Source organism: Corvus cornix, chromosome 2, assembly GCF_000738735.6.
Source record: "Corvus cornix cornix isolate S_Up_H32 chromosome 2, ASM73873v5, whole genome shotgun sequence".
Taxonomy (NCBI): Eukaryota; Metazoa; Chordata; class Aves; order Passeriformes; family Corvidae; genus Corvus; species Corvus cornix.
Window position 1 is genome coordinate 93516448 of NC_046333.1, and position 17334 is coordinate 93533781.

At 43.9% G+C, this 17334-nt stretch overlaps 1 protein-coding gene across 7 annotated transcripts in view; it reads left to right on the forward strand.

Moving 5' to 3' along the window:
* Positions 1 to 17334, forward strand: part of RIPOR2 (RHO family interacting cell polarization regulator 2) — a 68905-nt gene that overhangs the window by 25782 nt on the left and 25789 nt on the right. For all 7 annotated transcript variants that reach the window (XM_019282562.3, XM_039570340.1, XM_019282561.3 and 4 more), the window contains exons 2-8: positions 8816 to 8942; positions 10107 to 10262; positions 10892 to 10970; positions 11187 to 11210; positions 12206 to 12259; positions 15121 to 15270; positions 16211 to 16274. In XM_019282562.3, coding sequence (XP_019138107.1) covers positions 8816 to 8942; positions 10107 to 10262; positions 10892 to 10970; positions 11187 to 11210; positions 12206 to 12259; positions 15121 to 15270; positions 16211 to 16274 — 654 coding nt within the window. The remainder of the gene's footprint in view (positions 1 to 8815; positions 8943 to 10106; positions 10263 to 10891; positions 10971 to 11186; positions 11211 to 12205; positions 12260 to 15120; positions 15271 to 16210; positions 16275 to 17334) is intronic.

Genomic DNA, 17334 nt, shown 5'->3' on the forward strand with positions numbered 1-17334 from the left:
TTATATTACAGCGTACCTGGAGTGGATACTGAGAACAGCTAGTTTGTCTGTCTTGGCTGGGGCAAAACAAATAACCTCTAGAGCAGCCCACTGGTTACCCAAACCATCCTGAATGTGTTTACTCGATGCATTTACTTTCCTGCAGATGCAAAGAAATGGTATCCTCAGCTTGCTGTCCTTGCCCGTGCTGCTACCATCTACATTTAATGAGGGTTGTAAGCAGCAAAAATATTGGTGCAAAGTAATTAAAGAAATCAGTACTCTCAAGGACAATTTTGCTGGTCATTGTTTTTTTCTCCTGTCACGGAGAAGATTTTTAAATTAATTCCTTGCACAGTCTGAGAAAGTGAATCCACTTTGCTGCTTACACTTGATGTGCAAATTTAGGTCACTGCTCAGATTCATCATGGATTTTGCCAAAGGACTCCCACCAGAGTTGCATCTATTGACATCAGGGCTGTCTTACCCCACTTATGCTTAGGTGTTACTGTTGGTCAGTAAGGGTCAAGGGAGACCACCCACAGCACTTACGAGTTCCTAGGCCTCCCCTAATGCTAATGCTTCCCATAGTGGGCAATAGGTTGGTTGCTTTTTGTGGTCTGAGCTGAGAAATTAAAATTCCGCCCAACATCTGTGGTCAACCAGGCATATGCCAAAAGTGGTAGAGAAGTAGCCAGGCTGCTCCTAGATGGAGGAGTTCCCACAACCTGTTTTGCATCCTGCTGGCCTTACTACTGCTCACAAGATTGCTCCTAGTAGTTTATCTGCTAATGCAGGGATAGATAACAGAGCAGCCCAGAGTCTTGCACCTTTATTATTGTGCAGCGCTGCCAAAATGACGGTGTCCTTAATTGTGTGCTCAGGTCACTCGCGCTGAACCGCTTGTTAGGGATTTTGTGCAAGGTGGATTTAAAGCACGAGAGGATTGTTCTCAGCTGGGTTTCAGAAGTGCTTTTTCTTTAGATTATTTGCCAGCACTTGAATGGCAGTGGGACTTCATTTTTAATTAAATCTTATATTGACATAAAGAATTATCAGTGATGAGTACAATTGGAGTTGACTTCTAATCAAAGATAATTCTGCATACTGGAGTGGGTTTGAAATGAATGAATGTCAAATGTAATTAGATGGTCAGATTCTGATCCCTCAGCCACACTCATATGTACAGTTATAAGCCAAATTTTGCTTATTTATGCTAATGCCAGCTGAATATGATTGCTCCGTGTCTCTAATGCTGTAGGGAGCAAGATTAGGGAGGGCTCCTCGTGGGCTCCTGCGCATGCTCCCTCCAGCCACCAGTGTGAAATAAATGTTGGAACTGAAAAAAAAAGGAGGTCAGCTGCTATGAACCCATCTGTCGTGTGCAGAGCCATTTAGGATCAAATTTATTTTCCTTGGGTTTATTACAGTGAAATAACTCATTTGCATTTCCCTCTCCTTAGGTTTTCAGCTATCCCAAGGGGAAGGAGCAGTGTAGGTCTTTCTCTGAGGGGAGGTTAAGCAGAGGCTCTCTGGCAACAAAAATAGGGAAATGGGGCATGGACTGAGAGCTCTGGTGAAGGAGTAGCTGCAGAAAGGGGAAGAGGAAAGCTAACTGTGGTATGAGACAAAAAGGGTGCTGCTTTCACCTTAGCCACTGCCAACCCTCGTTTCTGTGTACTAGTGAGGTGATGAGAATTAGAGCCAAAGGCATGTTTTACAATAAAAATAAAAGATGAAATGAAAAGTCCTCACACTGATTTTGGTACCTACAGTGGTGGGAGAGATGACTTACAGAATTTATGGAGCTATATTGCAGTGGGAGCATCAGCTATCAGGTCCTATGCGCTTACAGCTATATATAGTTTACCATTTTTCTCTTTACCTGGGTTGTTAGCTTTTTTCTTACTGTTATTATTGCTTTTTGGTTTATGTACATCATCTGGTTTGGGTAGGAGGAGCAGAACAAACAACATGGGCTGTTCCAGATGGCAGACAATTTGTATTTCTGATCAGGGTGTCTAGTGATGAGCTAGCAAATACTGTAGCATTTGAATTGAAAATGCCCTTACATGCAACATGTAAAATGTTCTTACGGAAATGAGACCATAAAGTACAAGCCTTGCTATTAATCTTTTTCCTAAGGCTTGCTACTATTTGAAGCAAAAGCTGAAATTTGGTACTGAAATACTTCATTTTCATTTATTAGAAACAGGTAATGGTACCTTGTGCTCACTTGCAAGGACTTCTGCATGAAAAAGTAAAGCTCCCAGCTGTGGGCTTAAGACCTATAAAAGATGCCTCCATTGCATAAACATTTCTTTGTGCATTGTAAAAACTGAATCCACCCAAACTGAAGGTGTTGAAATACAGCTCATAAAAGAATCACTGTAGGTGTCCCTGATGGACATAAAATCATCAGTGAGAAGTGTGCAGAAGCCTTCAGAGAGATCCTCCTAGATAATCAGTGCCGAGGTTTGGTTGTCCGTGAAGGGGGAAGAGACCCACCTCAGCAAGAGCAGGATGAGCTGCAGTGGGCTAAACTAAAATTCTTGTTGCTGCAAGAGTGGGGCAGAAAGTTTCCCTCCTTGTGTTGGGGCAGGAGTACGTGGCTACCAATGGCTTTGATGCCCACCCAAGCGTGTCCCATGTGCTCCCACATCTCCCATTTGAAGGAGAGGGCTCCATCTCAGCTACAGCTCCTTCTCTGTGCAGCCCTGCTCTCTGCAGCCGTGTGGGTAAGCCCACGTGGCTCTCGCTGTACGCTAAAATTAACGTCTGAAGCTCACGGATCTGCTGGCCTTTCACCGGCTGATGTAGGCTTGGGAAGTGTGCTTGTCAGTGTAGCCATATGCTACTATTTAGGAATATCTCTAAGCCTTGGACTTTGGTGGAACAAATGCACATGATTTTATTCTGGCAACCAAGAATAGTTCTTCAGATGGAGCTCACATTTCTGTACAACTCTAGCAAATGCTGCCCTGCACAAGGAAGGAGCAGCCCGATCACTGGGAGCATAAAATGTGCCATGAAGGTTGTAATTGGTGTAACTGGAAGACCAGCAGAAGACACGTTTCTACAGGTGCTTCCAGGAAACCCCCACCCCATGGAAATGTTCCTGACACATACAGAAATTATAAGCCTGCTCACTCATGCCTAAGAGTGCTTGTCCTGAAAGTGTAAAAACTCTTGTGCAAGAATTAAATTTCTTGTGAAAGTTTTTATAATGCTCCTGAGCACTCTTAGCCACATATCACTGTCAATTTTTTATATTAAAAACTGCAAAAGGATGCCTATGTTCTCATCCAAGACACATACCTCTGTACCTTCTAGGAGCCTAGGGAACAAGGAAATCATAAATTCCAGGTGCTTATTTGGGCTACTGGCCATGCTGACCTTGTATTGCCAAGGTGATTCAACTAAATCAGAAGGAAGAAGTTGGAAAATAAATATTAAAAATTACTAGACTTTAGGCTACAAAAGCAAGCAACATGAGCTGAAGGTTCACTGAATGAGCTTGGCACTGAACTGAGCCTGTGGAAGTTTAGAATTGCCTTGTGCTCTTTGGGCTTATGAGAGCAAAGCAGAAAGAATTTGCTGTTTGGGAGGAGGACATGACTTCTAGGGCATAAGCAGTTCCTTCCCTTATTGCGGTTTTCTTTTGGAGAGATGCATAGTCCTGAATGTTATCTTATTGCATTTAAATTTTTTACCTTTGTAGGCCAGCCAGCCCAATAGGCAGAACATAGATTTGGTGCAGATGAGGGAGGAATGTTTTTTTTCTTTCATTAGTCACAAAGATAGCAGCTCATTTGTTAGACACTCCCCAGGTTTGCAGGTAATAAATGTTCCTAGCATGCCAAACAGAATAATTTGACTTTTCCACTCTCATTAGTAAGTGGGCCCCCTCAGCTCACCTTAACCTAAATAATTATCACTTAAATTTTAACAGGCAGCCTGCAGACCACTGCAGATCAACAAAAGAATCAACATACAAACTGTCTCACTGTAGGGACTGCCTCTCCTTAGATCCAGAACGGACCTTGAACTGTGTGTCACACAAGAAAATAATATAGGAAAAAAGGATTGTCAAGGATGCTTTCAGTCACTCAGTCCTGCCCACATTCCCATTTAATCAGCGATTATACATAATCCTGAAGTGTCCTCGAAGCCTTAGCTGCAGACAGCTCCCTCACACCTTACAGCAATTCTAGACCTGGAGCTGTAACTGTAGCTGCTACAAGGAGAGAACAGGAGGAATCCAGAGCACCATCACCACTCCGTATTGCAGCTTTACATGGTTGCTAGCACATGTCTAGCAAAACCAACTTCCCCTCATCACGTGGCAAGCAAAAAATACCATCTCCAAATTGGTCATGGGGAAGAAGCAAAAAAAAAAAGGACTGTGCAAAAGTCAGACTAGATTTAGCAAATACGTTTCTGCCTGAATTTCCCCTCTTGACTTGGGTAAAAGTCCGCACTGTTTATCAAATATTTAGGCATAGTGGGAGGTAGAGGTCTGTGCTGAGGGTGATAAAGAGAGGGCAGCCCTCTGGAAGTGATGGTCCCTTCCCCACTCATTAGTTCAGGCTCAGCTGTTTCCCTGTTTCCAGACTGAAAGGAGAGCTGAGAGGGGGGACTTTCATTTCCCTGGGGACAGAGACATCAATTATCTGCTGTTCTCTGCTGCAAGCTGTCAGCGAATAGGGCAGAGGAGTGCTGATAGGATTTCACCTTATCCCTTGACTCACTGATGGGCTCATCATTCAACTGCTGTGCACTTAGCATGGGCAGTACTAATTATATTAATTATACTTCTACGCAGGCCATGCTTATATTAGCAGTAGGGAGACTGGTGTCTTTTTAAAATGAAACATCCCTGGTTCATTAACTATATAGATTTAAAAGTGTAAGTGTAGCCATTATATCCATGATTGAAGTGGATCTCTCAAATCACAAAAGCATTTAATATCATTTTAGATGTGCAACTTGCATTATATTGAGAGCAAAATTTCCACTGCATGTAGAAGACAGTAGCATTATCTCACATAACTGCTAAATGTAGACTTGGAAACTTGATCACTACCTTGGCGTAGCAGCAGAATCCCCTTTGCAGTGTTGAGCTGTGGGGATACCCGTCAGGCCAGTAAGAGATCTGGGTGAGTCCTCATGGGCTGAGCCTTACTGAAATTATACTAGCAACTACATCCATGCAAATCATCAGGATACAACTGTATTATTAAATTCAGAGGTAGGTTTATGTAGTTGATAGCACAGAGACCTGTGAATGCTTTAAGAGGCAGGAAAATAAACCCCTCTCAACAAAGGATATCGCAACAATGTGACAGATACTCATCACTCAAAGTGTATTTATGAGATGTAGGTACCATAAATAATCCATTGATGCAGTGCCCATATGCAGCCATTGTCCCTGAATCTGGGCTAAGGGCTGATGCAGAGTCTGCAATTTTCTGAGGTTGGTTGGAAGTATCTGAGATGTCAGCAATATTAGTTTAAATCTTAAGAACAGATTGTGCTTGTACAATAGAGCCAACCTCTAACCTGACCAATGGAAAATAACAGAACTGGGAGATTTCACCAGTTCTGACTCTGTTACCTCCTTTTATCTCAGTTTTCTTCTGTACAGAAATTAAACATACATTATTCACCAAGATTATATATAATATATAGGAAGAGGCCGCAAGCCTATCTGGGCTATGAGTTCTGGCCATTTTATGCAAAAGCAAAGCAAAAGTAGCTTCAGGCAAGTCTTCAATTTGCATTTCAATTGCACTTCTCGCACATTTTTTCTGGTATCTTGAGGAAAGTCTTAGCTACTAAAGCTTTTCAAAGCCATCTGAGTGCTTGAGCAAAATAAAGAAAATAAATAAGTACATTCCTTTTCCAAGATTATTTATTTTTTAAGTTTGCCCAAAGGAAGAGAAAACCAAAACAGTTCCAGTGTTTCTGCACAGTCACATTTGGACACTAAGACTCTGTTCATATTAATAGAGAAGAGACTCATCACGCAGAAGATGCTAGCGTTTTCACAACAGTTTTGAATCTAAAGTCCTGATCTTTTCATATCTGATGTGGTCGTGATTAGCACCCACTTCAAGTTTTGTTTTATCTCATTTTTTTAAGGAATGGTTGAGGTTTATGCAGCTATATCTCCTCTGACTCTCAGTGTTGTTTAGCTCCTCCTTGGTCTCCAGATGTTGTCTCTGTGTGTGTGTTAATCATCCTGTCAAGCGATGCAAGTGCTGAACACTTGCAAGGGATTTTCTGCTCCTTGGCACTCTGGACCCGACTTTTAATGCAAATCCTTGTATGGGAGCATGCAGACTGGAGCCTAATTTCCTCAAGATTATTTTCAAACCCAAAGGGAACTTGCTGCACAGACCCCCAGAGTGCTGTGGTCGGGTGGTTTCCGCTCTGTCTCTCAGGAGGTGGCTCTCTGTGGAGTTTTAACTGTTAAGCGTGAGCTGGCACAGGGAAACTGTACCATCTACAGGGATGTGAAGTTTGACCCTGGAAGCTGGAAAATGCCTTCTGGCAAGTTCTGTGCCAGATATTAGCAAGTCTAAGCAGAGCTCAGCCCTGCAGAGGTGTGCAGAGAGCCTTATGCAGCTAGGGGTGAGTACAGAGCCAAATTTGGGCTCTCGTTGACCAAAGACTCAGGTACCTCCAGCTGCTGGAGTATGTTTATCCCTGTTCCTGAGCCTCTCTGCTCCTCTCACCCTCTCCCCTGACCATAGGTTTCTGCCCAGTACAGGTGCTCATGGTCCTGGTCTGCCTGAGAGCAACTCCTCTGTCCCAGGGGTTTATCCTTGCTGTGGTTAAACTCTCTGAGCCCTGAGCTGGGTGGGCTGCATCTAGACTAAGCTAGGGACACAAGTGGTGAGGTACCATTACCTCCTGACCACAGCAGAGGTGAAAACTGTCCTTGACTGCACCCCATGTGGTATTTCTGAGGCTGTTCAGTCTCGGGGGTAGCCCTCACTTCCGAGACAGAAAGATGTGCTCTGGTTGGGTTGTGCAATAGAGGAACTGTCTCATTAGCAGTAGTGCTGCCAGTGCTGGGACTGGAAGAAGTGTTTCTGGCAGAGGTCTTGCAGAAATATTCTTGACAAAGCAGCTCCTTGGGCAATGCAGTCCCCTCGACAGAGACGCAGTAGCTTGCCATGGCACCTACTGCCACCTCAAAGAGTATTTGCCCAGCTTAACGCTACAAATTAAATACAACTGAACAGTGCACAATGTTTCCCCACGTATTTGCTTTCTGCAGTGAATGTTTGCCATGCAAGCACCACGTAGCTCTGGTGCTTATCGTTGATAAATATGTTCAGTTGTGAAGGCTCACCGTGTAGATCTCTGGCTTTCACAAATGGCTGTGTTTTTGGGCACTCGCAATCATTCCTCATCTGTGGGGCTGTTTAGACTTGCTGTCACCCCCTCAGCCCTGTAGGTCAGAGTTTCACAGAACATCAGCTCCACTGCCTGCAGGCAGCTCCAGCCCCTGCCATACCATCCTGCTTCATTACCAAGCTCATCTCTTAGCCCAGCTATTGGAGTGAAATGAACTGGGGGCATGGGGCAGGCTGGGTCTGGCTTTTAAAATAGACGGAAAAAAACTGTTAAAACCCCTCTTTTTCATTTTCTGTCAGGTTATTTTTAAGCTGGCCTAGTTTCTCAGTCCATTTCACAGCACAGTGGTGCCATCAGCTGAGCTGACGTCCCAGGACGGATGGAAGGTGCGGAGAGGATGGGTCCTGCAGGATGGGGGAGCCCGTGTCTGGCAGCACCTGCTGACCAGCACCTTCTTCTCTAGCATCCGTTTCCCTCCTGCTCCCTGCCCCGCTGCCTGGCCTGTGTTGGCCATGGTGCTCCTCACAGATTGGTGAGGCCATTCCTTTTGCTAGAGCAGCACAAAACCAAGGCAGCAGAAAAATCAACTTAATTCTCTGCCAAGGGCAGAGACAAGAAAAATGGTGGATTAAGGAGGAAAGGAAGATAAAGGCATCCCCCTTTTCCCTTGTGGCAGCAGATAGAGCTGCTGTGAACCATAGCACTTCTTTGCTATTTATTTGTGGGTGGATTGAAATCATCCTAGTTTGGCGCAGATGCCAAGCTGGGCACTGGAAATGAGCACACAGAGGGCAAGGGCTTCCTCCCTGCTGAGGCCCCCCTGGACATGAAATGCAGAGCATACAGTGCCTGGAGCTTGTTTACTCCCCTCTCTTCACAGTGGAGAGCATCCCTCTCTCATCACAGCATGTCATGGCTGCACATACACCCACCGCGTCTTCCTTCTCAGCAGCCCCTGGGCTGAACAGCCATGGGAGCAGGGATCAAAGGGGAGCTGCAGGGCGTTCATGATGTATCAATCCTTTTAAAAATTATTATTACATATAATCACACTTCGTAGTGATGGTGAGCACCTCCTAAGAGCTCTGCATGCTCCCAGAATAATTTCCAGGACAGATGGGGACCCTGGGGCTGGGGGTGAAGCATGCCAGGCATGGCAGAAACTGGGGATGGCATTGGGATTATCACACTGAAGTATCTGGTTTCTAGTCCCACATCCAGACCCTCTTTGTGTCTCTGGTACATTTTCAGTAGACCTTGGGCTGTAAGTCAGAAGTTTAAAATAGGACCGTTTTGGTTTTGAGTGGGGATGATTTGGCAATGCAAACAGATTTGTGCCCTGGCTTGCAGCCCCTTGTGGGGTTCAGGTAGCCCTTAATGTCACTGGTGGACACCAGGCTGTCCGGCCTCACCGCCTGCCTCTTACCATAACTTCATCGTCACTGACATGCTTTCTGTTGTTTTTCAGGAATATCTCCGAGGCTTCCTGAAATCATGTCAATAGGATCACATTCATTCTCCCCAGGAGGTCCTAATGGGATTATTAGAAGCCAGTCCTTCGCTGGCTTCAGCGGGCTTCAGGAAAGAAGGTCCAGGTAAGTGCCCTTGCTCTATAAGGGGAGATTCAAAATCAGGCTGTAAGGTAGTCCTGGGCTTTAGAGGATGAAGGGGGAAAGGAGGTGAGAGAGGACTTCTTTCTCTCTGACTGTCTGCCAAATACAGTGTCCTAGGCTAAAATGCCTCTATATATTGTTTGTATAACTAAGCTGTTACCCTCTGCCTGTTTGCCTCTGCCACATTAATGCAGGGCTTCCTCACATGCCTCAGAGCTGTGAGAGAATTTCAGAGAATCATTTTAACTTATGCAGTGATCTTTTCAACATGTGAAATGTGCAGGAACATGATACACTTCACCTCACCCCCAGTTCAAGACCACTGCTACCTAAAAGACAGTTGTGTCATTGCTGCACTGCTATGAGTTCAAAACAAAGTTGTTTCCCTGAGTGTGGCTACAGAGGCCTTCCATGCACTTCCCTTTAGCTGGACAGGACTCAGGGCTTTGAGTCAGGCATGCCCAAGTCATCCAGTCCCTGATGCTCCCAGAGGCTACTTTACAATTGATTTTAACTTGTGTAGTCTCCCAGTGCCAGACCACCAGTTAGCAACTGAGGAGGAACAGCAGGCAAAGGGTTGCCTCCCGTTGTCAGCCCAAGTCAGTGATGGTGGTTAGATGCTGACCTACCCCCCAGAAAGTCACCAGAGAGGCACCTGTATGCAGGACAACAGCCCTCACTTTGCCATACACTCCACACTCAAGATACACTCCATACTCAAGACCAGTGGTGCGATACTGTCCTCCAGAAGCACTCTTAACCAAATCCCAATCTTCCTTAGGAGCTGCAGGCTTTACATCTGAAATTATCTGGGCTCCCCTTTCTTTTTAGCACCTGGATATAGCTCAGCCCTCTCATGGGCTCTCTAATGTGAGTTAGGACAGGCATGGTATAAGACAGAGAAATGTGTGATGAGCCTCAGACTCGGCCTTGCATTACCAGACAAGCATTTGTGTCTTGGGAAGCACTTATCCCAGGCTGTTCAGATTCTTAACCTGTAAAGAAATGCAGTCCTTTAACTGCCAGGCACAGAAGCAGATTCATTTTGGCTAGCAGAGATAATATCAGAAGATTTCTTCAAGCTACACTCCTTTGAGATTTCTATGATTTATAGGGATTTCTTCCTCTTTGATGTTCATTTTGCAGGTGTAACTCCTTTATTGAAAATTCCTCTGCGCTCAAGAAGCCCCAAGCAAAGGTGAAGAAAATGCATAATTTGGGCCATAAGAACAGCACCACGCCCAAAGAACCTCAGCCTAAAAGAATGGAAGAGGTCTACCGAGCCCTGAAGAGTGGCCTGGAGTAAGAGCTTTTATCCTGCTTGTTGATTGAAGCTTTCTGTGACATTTTAGAGCCTAGGGAAACAAGAACAGGGATCCTTCCTCATAAGAAACAAACATACACCTCTTGAAGTCTGGATTGTGACACTTAGGATCTAAAATATTTGTATGGAACACAGGAATACAAGAGGCAGAATCCCATTTCCATTCACATTTGAGAAAAGCTCCAAAAGCCTGGGATCTCAACATCAGATTTTTTTCCCTCTGATCCTAGAGTCCTATCAAAGGCTTGTATTGCCTTTCAGATAACATCCCAGATGATAACAGGGCTTTTATCAGCCAGCTACAGGGGCAGCGACTGGAAGGCACCAGCCCATAAACTAAGCAGCAGATTAGCTTACTTGGAACTGGTTGTTCAGTGTAAAGAGAACACCGAGCTCTTATACACAGTTAAATAAGTGGGCTCCTATTTATTCCCAAAAAGGCAGCAGGGAGCTGCTTTTAGGACAGATCAATGTAAATGAGTTTTTGTCTGTAAACACATCCAGTGAGGACAGCCATTTGTCAGGCAGATTCTCTTTTAGGATGGTCATCAGCCAGCTCAGTATGTGCTGCAGGGCTCATGCATCGTTCTCTGGTTTGTGTTTGCAGTGAGTATCTGGAAGTTCACCAGACAGAGCTGGATAAGCTGACTACTCAGTTAAAAGACATGAAAAGGAACTCACGACTGGTACGTGCCACGCTTTTTCATCATGTTGATGCACCGTGGCCTTCTTGAGGTGCTGGAGCAGCCAGGGGATGGGAGTGGGATACAGGGAATTTGCTCTCATGCTCTTCTTCCCTTCTAGCCATGGTCTTGTTTGTGAGTTCTGTTGATTGTCAAACACTTCTTTCTTATGGTGCTGTTGTGTTGCAAAATTAATCAGTTTCCTGTTTTCTGTTGCAGGGAGTCCTGTACGATTTAGATAAGGTACGTTGCGCTCTTTAACACTCATTTTGCAAGGAGGTATTAATATCTGTACAGTGTACATGGAAACCTTGCTCAGAGGGATCTCCTAGCCATGCCAACACCTGCATTTTCAAAGGAAGAAGTCCCACTCCCCTCCTCTTCCCAGGGGCTCTGGTATTGCCCACTAATGCAGAGTCAAACACAGTGTGATCACTAATCTGGTATCAGATGTACCCCATCAACCCTTGTTCTGAGGTCTGCTAGGTCAAACTGGCTCTGGGATGGGCACAGGCAGAGAGACAGACCCCTGCCAGGGAAGGAAGGAAGAAAATGGAGGAGAGACTTCCTTTTTCTGTCAGCTGACAGCCATTAAATCCATTCCCTTGTACAACTTCTCTCAGCCAGCTCCAGTCAGATGGAGGCTGACAGGGGAACACGGGGGGCTGGGCTGGGATCCAGCTCAAGCCCCAGCTCATTCCTGCTCCTGCCAGTTCTGAAGAAGGAAAAATTGAAAATATATTTTCCCTGAAGGAAAACTTGGGTGAAAGAAAAGTTTTCCAAAACACTTCCTGAACAAGTCTGACATTTTTTTTTCAGTCAAAATGCCAAGCTTGGGTTTATCCTCAAAACCAGCTTGCTAAGGAAGAGAATGGATCTTGAAATGCAAAACCTGATCAATATTAATACAGGATTTCAAAGTACTGAAAATACTGGGTTTTTTCACCTAAAAAAAGTTCTGCTTTCTTTAATTTTAATAATAATTGGAAAAACCTATCAAATAAAAACTCATTTTTATTTAAAAATATATATTAGGTGTAGAAGTGAAGGAGCTCCATTGTGAGCAGTAGCTTAACAGTAGTAGGGTGGGACAACTGATTCCAGATTCATGGTCAAGGAAATCCTGTGTGTTTTAAGGAGGAGTATTTCTGATCCATGGGGACTAGCAGAGCTAGTGTGGCAGTGTCCTACCGATTTATTTAAAGGTGCCTCACCCTCTGCCTTTTGCTTGCTTTCAGCAAATCAAAGCGGTTGAGAGATACATGAGAAGGCTGGAGTTCCACATTAGCAAGGTAATGTGCTCTCCTATCGTCTTTCTTCTGCATCTGGTCCTATATTATTGAGGAAACAAACCCCTGGCTTTGTGCTACCCCTTTGTGCTGGGGAGGCCACTCCCAGATTTGCTACTTTTTTCCGTGATAGGCTGGTGGTTGGAGCCAGAGAAAGGGTTTCCACAAAGACCCCAAGGTCCAGCCGTGCCCCAAGACACTCCCACATGCTTTTAGGTACAGAGGGAACACAGGGTTGGAAACTTGCTGGGGAATATCTATCTCACAGCATGCATATTGTCAGACTTTAGGTAGAAAGAGAGTTGCATCTGAAAGCAATTTAATTCAGCAGTTATCTCTAGCACACACAGCAGCTAGTTTGGATTTATTCCTGGATTTCACTGTTAATGCTTTTGCTGCATGGTTTGGGGCCCACATCCACTTGAATACATTGGTGAGAATATTCACTGGAGGTACTTGTGATTTATACTAATACATTTTAGAGCTGGACAAAATCCATGGCATGTATTCTCTTACTTATAAACATATCTGCTAGTGATTAGTTGCTTTTTTGAGCCTGACAAAGGAATGAATTTTTTTTTGACAGATGAAACGTCTTTTGAGAGTAATTTGAAAAGCATTTGCGCAGCTTCAAGTCCTCTAATTATGACAACCTATCCAAACCTTTTAATTTCAGTCTTCTCTTACTCTTGGAGCCAAAAATAAAAATATAAATCATAAGGTGATAGACTGAGATTTTGTTCCCCAAGCCACCTACTCTCTTGCTGGCAACATGAATGGCAAAAATTAGTACTTGAAGAACGTTTCCATTCAAATCCTTCCCACTTCAGCCTGCTCAGAGCTGATGGTTTCTGGGTTTATAATAAGAGTGAAAAGCACCAAACGCAAGTGGTAATGCTGGTCAGTGTTACTCAGGATTGCAGAGTACATGAGTTCACTCTCCGTAACCCACGGCAACAGAGACAAAAGGAGCTGATTGTGTGGCGTTAGAGCCTACAGGCTTGGGCAGGTGGAGAAATATCTGTGTTACCAAGGATAGAGAAGCTCTTTTTCAGCAGTGCTTAATTAGGCCCACAGAGATGCCTGCTGCCTGCCTCTGCTCTGTAAAGGAAGCAAAGCAAGGAAAACGAGGTGCACGACAGCAGATCCCACATACTTGGGGAGCAGATGAGCATGTCCTAGTCACATTCACATGGGCAAGAGCAGGATATCAATCCCAGACCAAGGTTCCACTCTGATGTCAGAAGTAAATACCAAGTGACAGCTATTTATAGTAGCTGTTTTTAGCTTGCTGGCTTGCAAGAGAAACAAAAGTGAGTATGAGTGCAGAAAGCTTTTTTGTAACTTCAAAATGGCAAAATGTTACCGTGTCTTCACTACCTTTTGCTGAACTCTTTCACTTTGCAAACATTCCCTGTTTTGGGTAGGGTGCCCTCAAGTCAGAGGCTTCAGCCACCCGGTATCCAAGATAGCCTTGTAAAAATGGATCTAAGGCTTTGAAGCCATCAGGAAGACAAGTCCCATTCCTAACAAATTAGCAATAGCACTTTTCGTTAGAGGTTAAGCAGGCTTGGAAAATGGGATTTGAAACATGCCTGGATTGTCGCATCAGGCTCATCTCTAACTCAGCAACACAAAGTCATAGACTGATGAAGCCAAGGTGCTGGATGCTTTCATAGAAAGAAATTCTGCCATGAAAATCCATTACTGAGCAGGAGCACCATGGGACACAGGGTGATCTCTTGATTTCAGCGATAACAATGGAAAAAGTTATTCTAGGTAAAACCCAAATATCATCCTGTTTTAGCAGGGACATTAGAAGCAGAAAGAAGAGACAGCTTCTTCCATTCCTGTCGTTCTCCTTACCCTGATAGTCAGGTTAGAAAACCCACATCTTCTGTATCTGGCACATTTAGTTTATAAAAATATAAACCACTATATATAGCTGGTGTGTGTATATATCTATCTACACACACACACGTGTACATATATATATATATATATCAGCCTATACTACTGCAGACTCTTAATGAACAACTCAGATGGAGTAAATATATATGTTCAGTGCAGGGATTAGAGGGAAAAGGGAAGCCAAAGCATGAGATGTGTAAATCCATTGTCCTCTGAAGCTAGATCCAGGTGAGACTTCAAACAGTGTGTGACTATGTTTTGCGAGCACTTACAAAATGTTGGGTGCCTAAGTTGTGTCAAAGGAGTGTGAGAAGATGACTAGGGAATTATTTAAATGCCTGGGGGGGTTGAAGTTCATAATACTTTTTAAATTTGACATCAGCTGTTTGTAAGCCCTTTACTTGTGCTGATTCCAAGTATTACTCCCAGTTTCTGGAGGATGGATGATAAGAATTCAAAATGTCACTCCCAGCTTCCAGTACTACCTATTAGTCAAATATTGCAACAGCCTTGATCCATGGCTGGCATTAGGGAACCAAAGCCACCGCTGACCCTGTTAAATGTGCCACTTACCACTTCCAGTTGCATTTGGCAGTGTGGGCATTGCAGTTGCCTTTTAAAGAGCTCTTCCAAAGTGAGATGTTTGAGAAGCTGGCCGCATTCCTGCCTCACTGTTATGATGGGTAGAACAGGAGCAGCAATGCTTAGAGGCATGCAAGGCAAGCAGGTGAATTGCTGGCATCTACTGTTGCTCTATTGAGATTTTTACAGTGGAAGTTACTTTTGTGTTTCTCGTAGACTGCAACAGTGTCACAGCTTCATTTCCTCAGCCCCTCCATTGGATATAATGGCTTGGCTGAATTTTCTTTCGATGCAAATTACTTCATTGTGTTGGTTTTATTTTGCTGGGTTTTCTGGGGTTTTTTTCAGTACACTTTCCTTGTTCCCTCTAGGTGGATGAGCTTTACGAAGCCTATTGTATCCAAAGACGCCTCTGTGATGGTGCCAGCAAAATGAAGCAAGCTTTTGCAATGTCTCCTGCCAGCAAAGCAGCTCGAGAGAGTTTGACTGAAATCAACAGGAGCTACAAGGAGTACACAGAGGTACATCCTCATCAGCTCATTCTTTTCACTCTCATGCTGTTTGAAAGCCATGGGAACTTTGCCACTATTTTCAGGGAGAGTTTCATCCAGACAGAAGAAATAAAAGCAAACTCAGCAAAGAAGAATTAGTATTTGTTGTTCTTCAGGTGAATACCTGGTGATTTACAAAGACAGGTTACATGGCTTCAAAGAGTTCCTTGAAATAACAGTTTAGACTCTCTGAGAGCAGGGTTATACCCAGGAACTGCAGCACAAGAGCAAAAGCATAAATCTGCCCCAAACCTACTTAAACTCCAACTACCTCCTTCCTGCCTGTGGATTTAGGGATGGCAGGTTGACTGGAAACCATGTGTATACGGACATTTGCTGCATCCTACCTGTTGTATTTGCTCTGATCAAAATCTACTTTGTTAAACAGGCAGTAGATGATGGATAACCGTCTACAGTGCTGCAAACATCCTGGCACACAAACTGTGCCAACCTTCCAAAACCTGAAGGAAGAACTGGAGAGGGTCTGATACCCATCTCCCACAGTCTTCTTTTCTTAATGTAGTCCATGTTTCTTGAAAGAGTAAATCATGGTGGGAGCCACTTTGCCATAGAGCTGCTGCTGCTGGCACACATCTTGGCTGGAGAGGACCAGAACAGTGACCAGGTTACACTCCAAGGACCACAGCTTCCCTTTTGCCAGCAGGAGGATTAGCACACAGCAGCAGAGGAGCACAGGGTTGCAATGTCAGCAAAAGCAGGCATAGCTGCCATTTTTAGGGTCAGACCTAGCTAAACAAGAAGGATGGCTCTGAGACTGACTTTATTGCAAATCATCTTTCATTTGCCTAACAGAATCTATCCTTACAAACAGACCTTAAAAAAAAAAAAAAAAAAAAAAAAAAGCCCAAAGAGGGTTTGTCTGACCTCACTGTTTCCTTTTCCAACACAGAACATGTGTACCATAGAAGCAGAGCTGGAAAACCTATTGGGGGAGTTTTGCATCAAGATGAAAGGTAATTGCCTTTTCACCTTTCCCTTCTTTCTCCAAAACAGTAGCAGTTGCTGCACACATTGGTGAGGGAATCCAGATGTTCTGTGGGACATGTATTTATGAGAGGTGGGGTTTCCCAGCCCCTCACACTCACTGCTGAGCCTTCAAACCCCCAGCTTACACCCCTGCCCGCTGCAAAGGATCACAGAAATGGGAACACCAATGCTTACAGACTTTCTGAGATTCTGCTTTTTGTTTTCTAGACTAATTACCTCCCACAAGGACTCCTCCCAACAGCCAAAGCAATTCAATTTTGAAGGCTGCTGTAATTTTTGCCTCTATTTCTGTAATTCTTTGAGAAGACTGGGAAATTATGTGAATTTCCATGCAGCTGAACTTGAAATTCAAAATACCTTCTCAATTTGACATCAGCTATTTCTAAGTCCTTTACTTTGCTCATTGTGACTAATACTATTTTTGACCAAATGTGAAAACAGCAAAAAGCTGGGGATAGTTTTCCTAGATAACTCCGTGATGGCATTCACCTTTCCATTTTATTCCTTGTCTTTATGACAGGGGAATTTATGGGTTTAAATACAATGGAACCAGTTTTACCTGAAGCCTCAGTGGATCATCTGATATTGCTAATGCTGTTATCCCTTTAAGACTCAATGTCTTAAAGAAGGGATTGGGAGGGAGGGATTTTTTGGATCTTCAGTCACTGACATAAAAATAGTTCTGTAAAACAAAATCAGCATCTAAATATTCATGAACTCTTAATTCTTCACTTGAAATCTTGCCATTTAAAACATCCACGGTATTGCTCGTGAAGTTTAGAGAGCTCACAAATCTCATACAGGGTTTTGATTTTGCCTGCCTTGTCACAGTTGTTTCCTATGATTGCATTGCGTAAGATTAAGATTAATTTTAGATTAAATTAAAATAGCTACTCTGTGCTCTCATATTGGAGAAAACAATTGCAGCAGCTGTTGGAGTTCTCCTAGCTCCATCCCTCAGGTTTTAGATGAACGCACGAGGCTGAGCCAGATATTTCTGTGCAGAAACCCACAACAGAACCACAG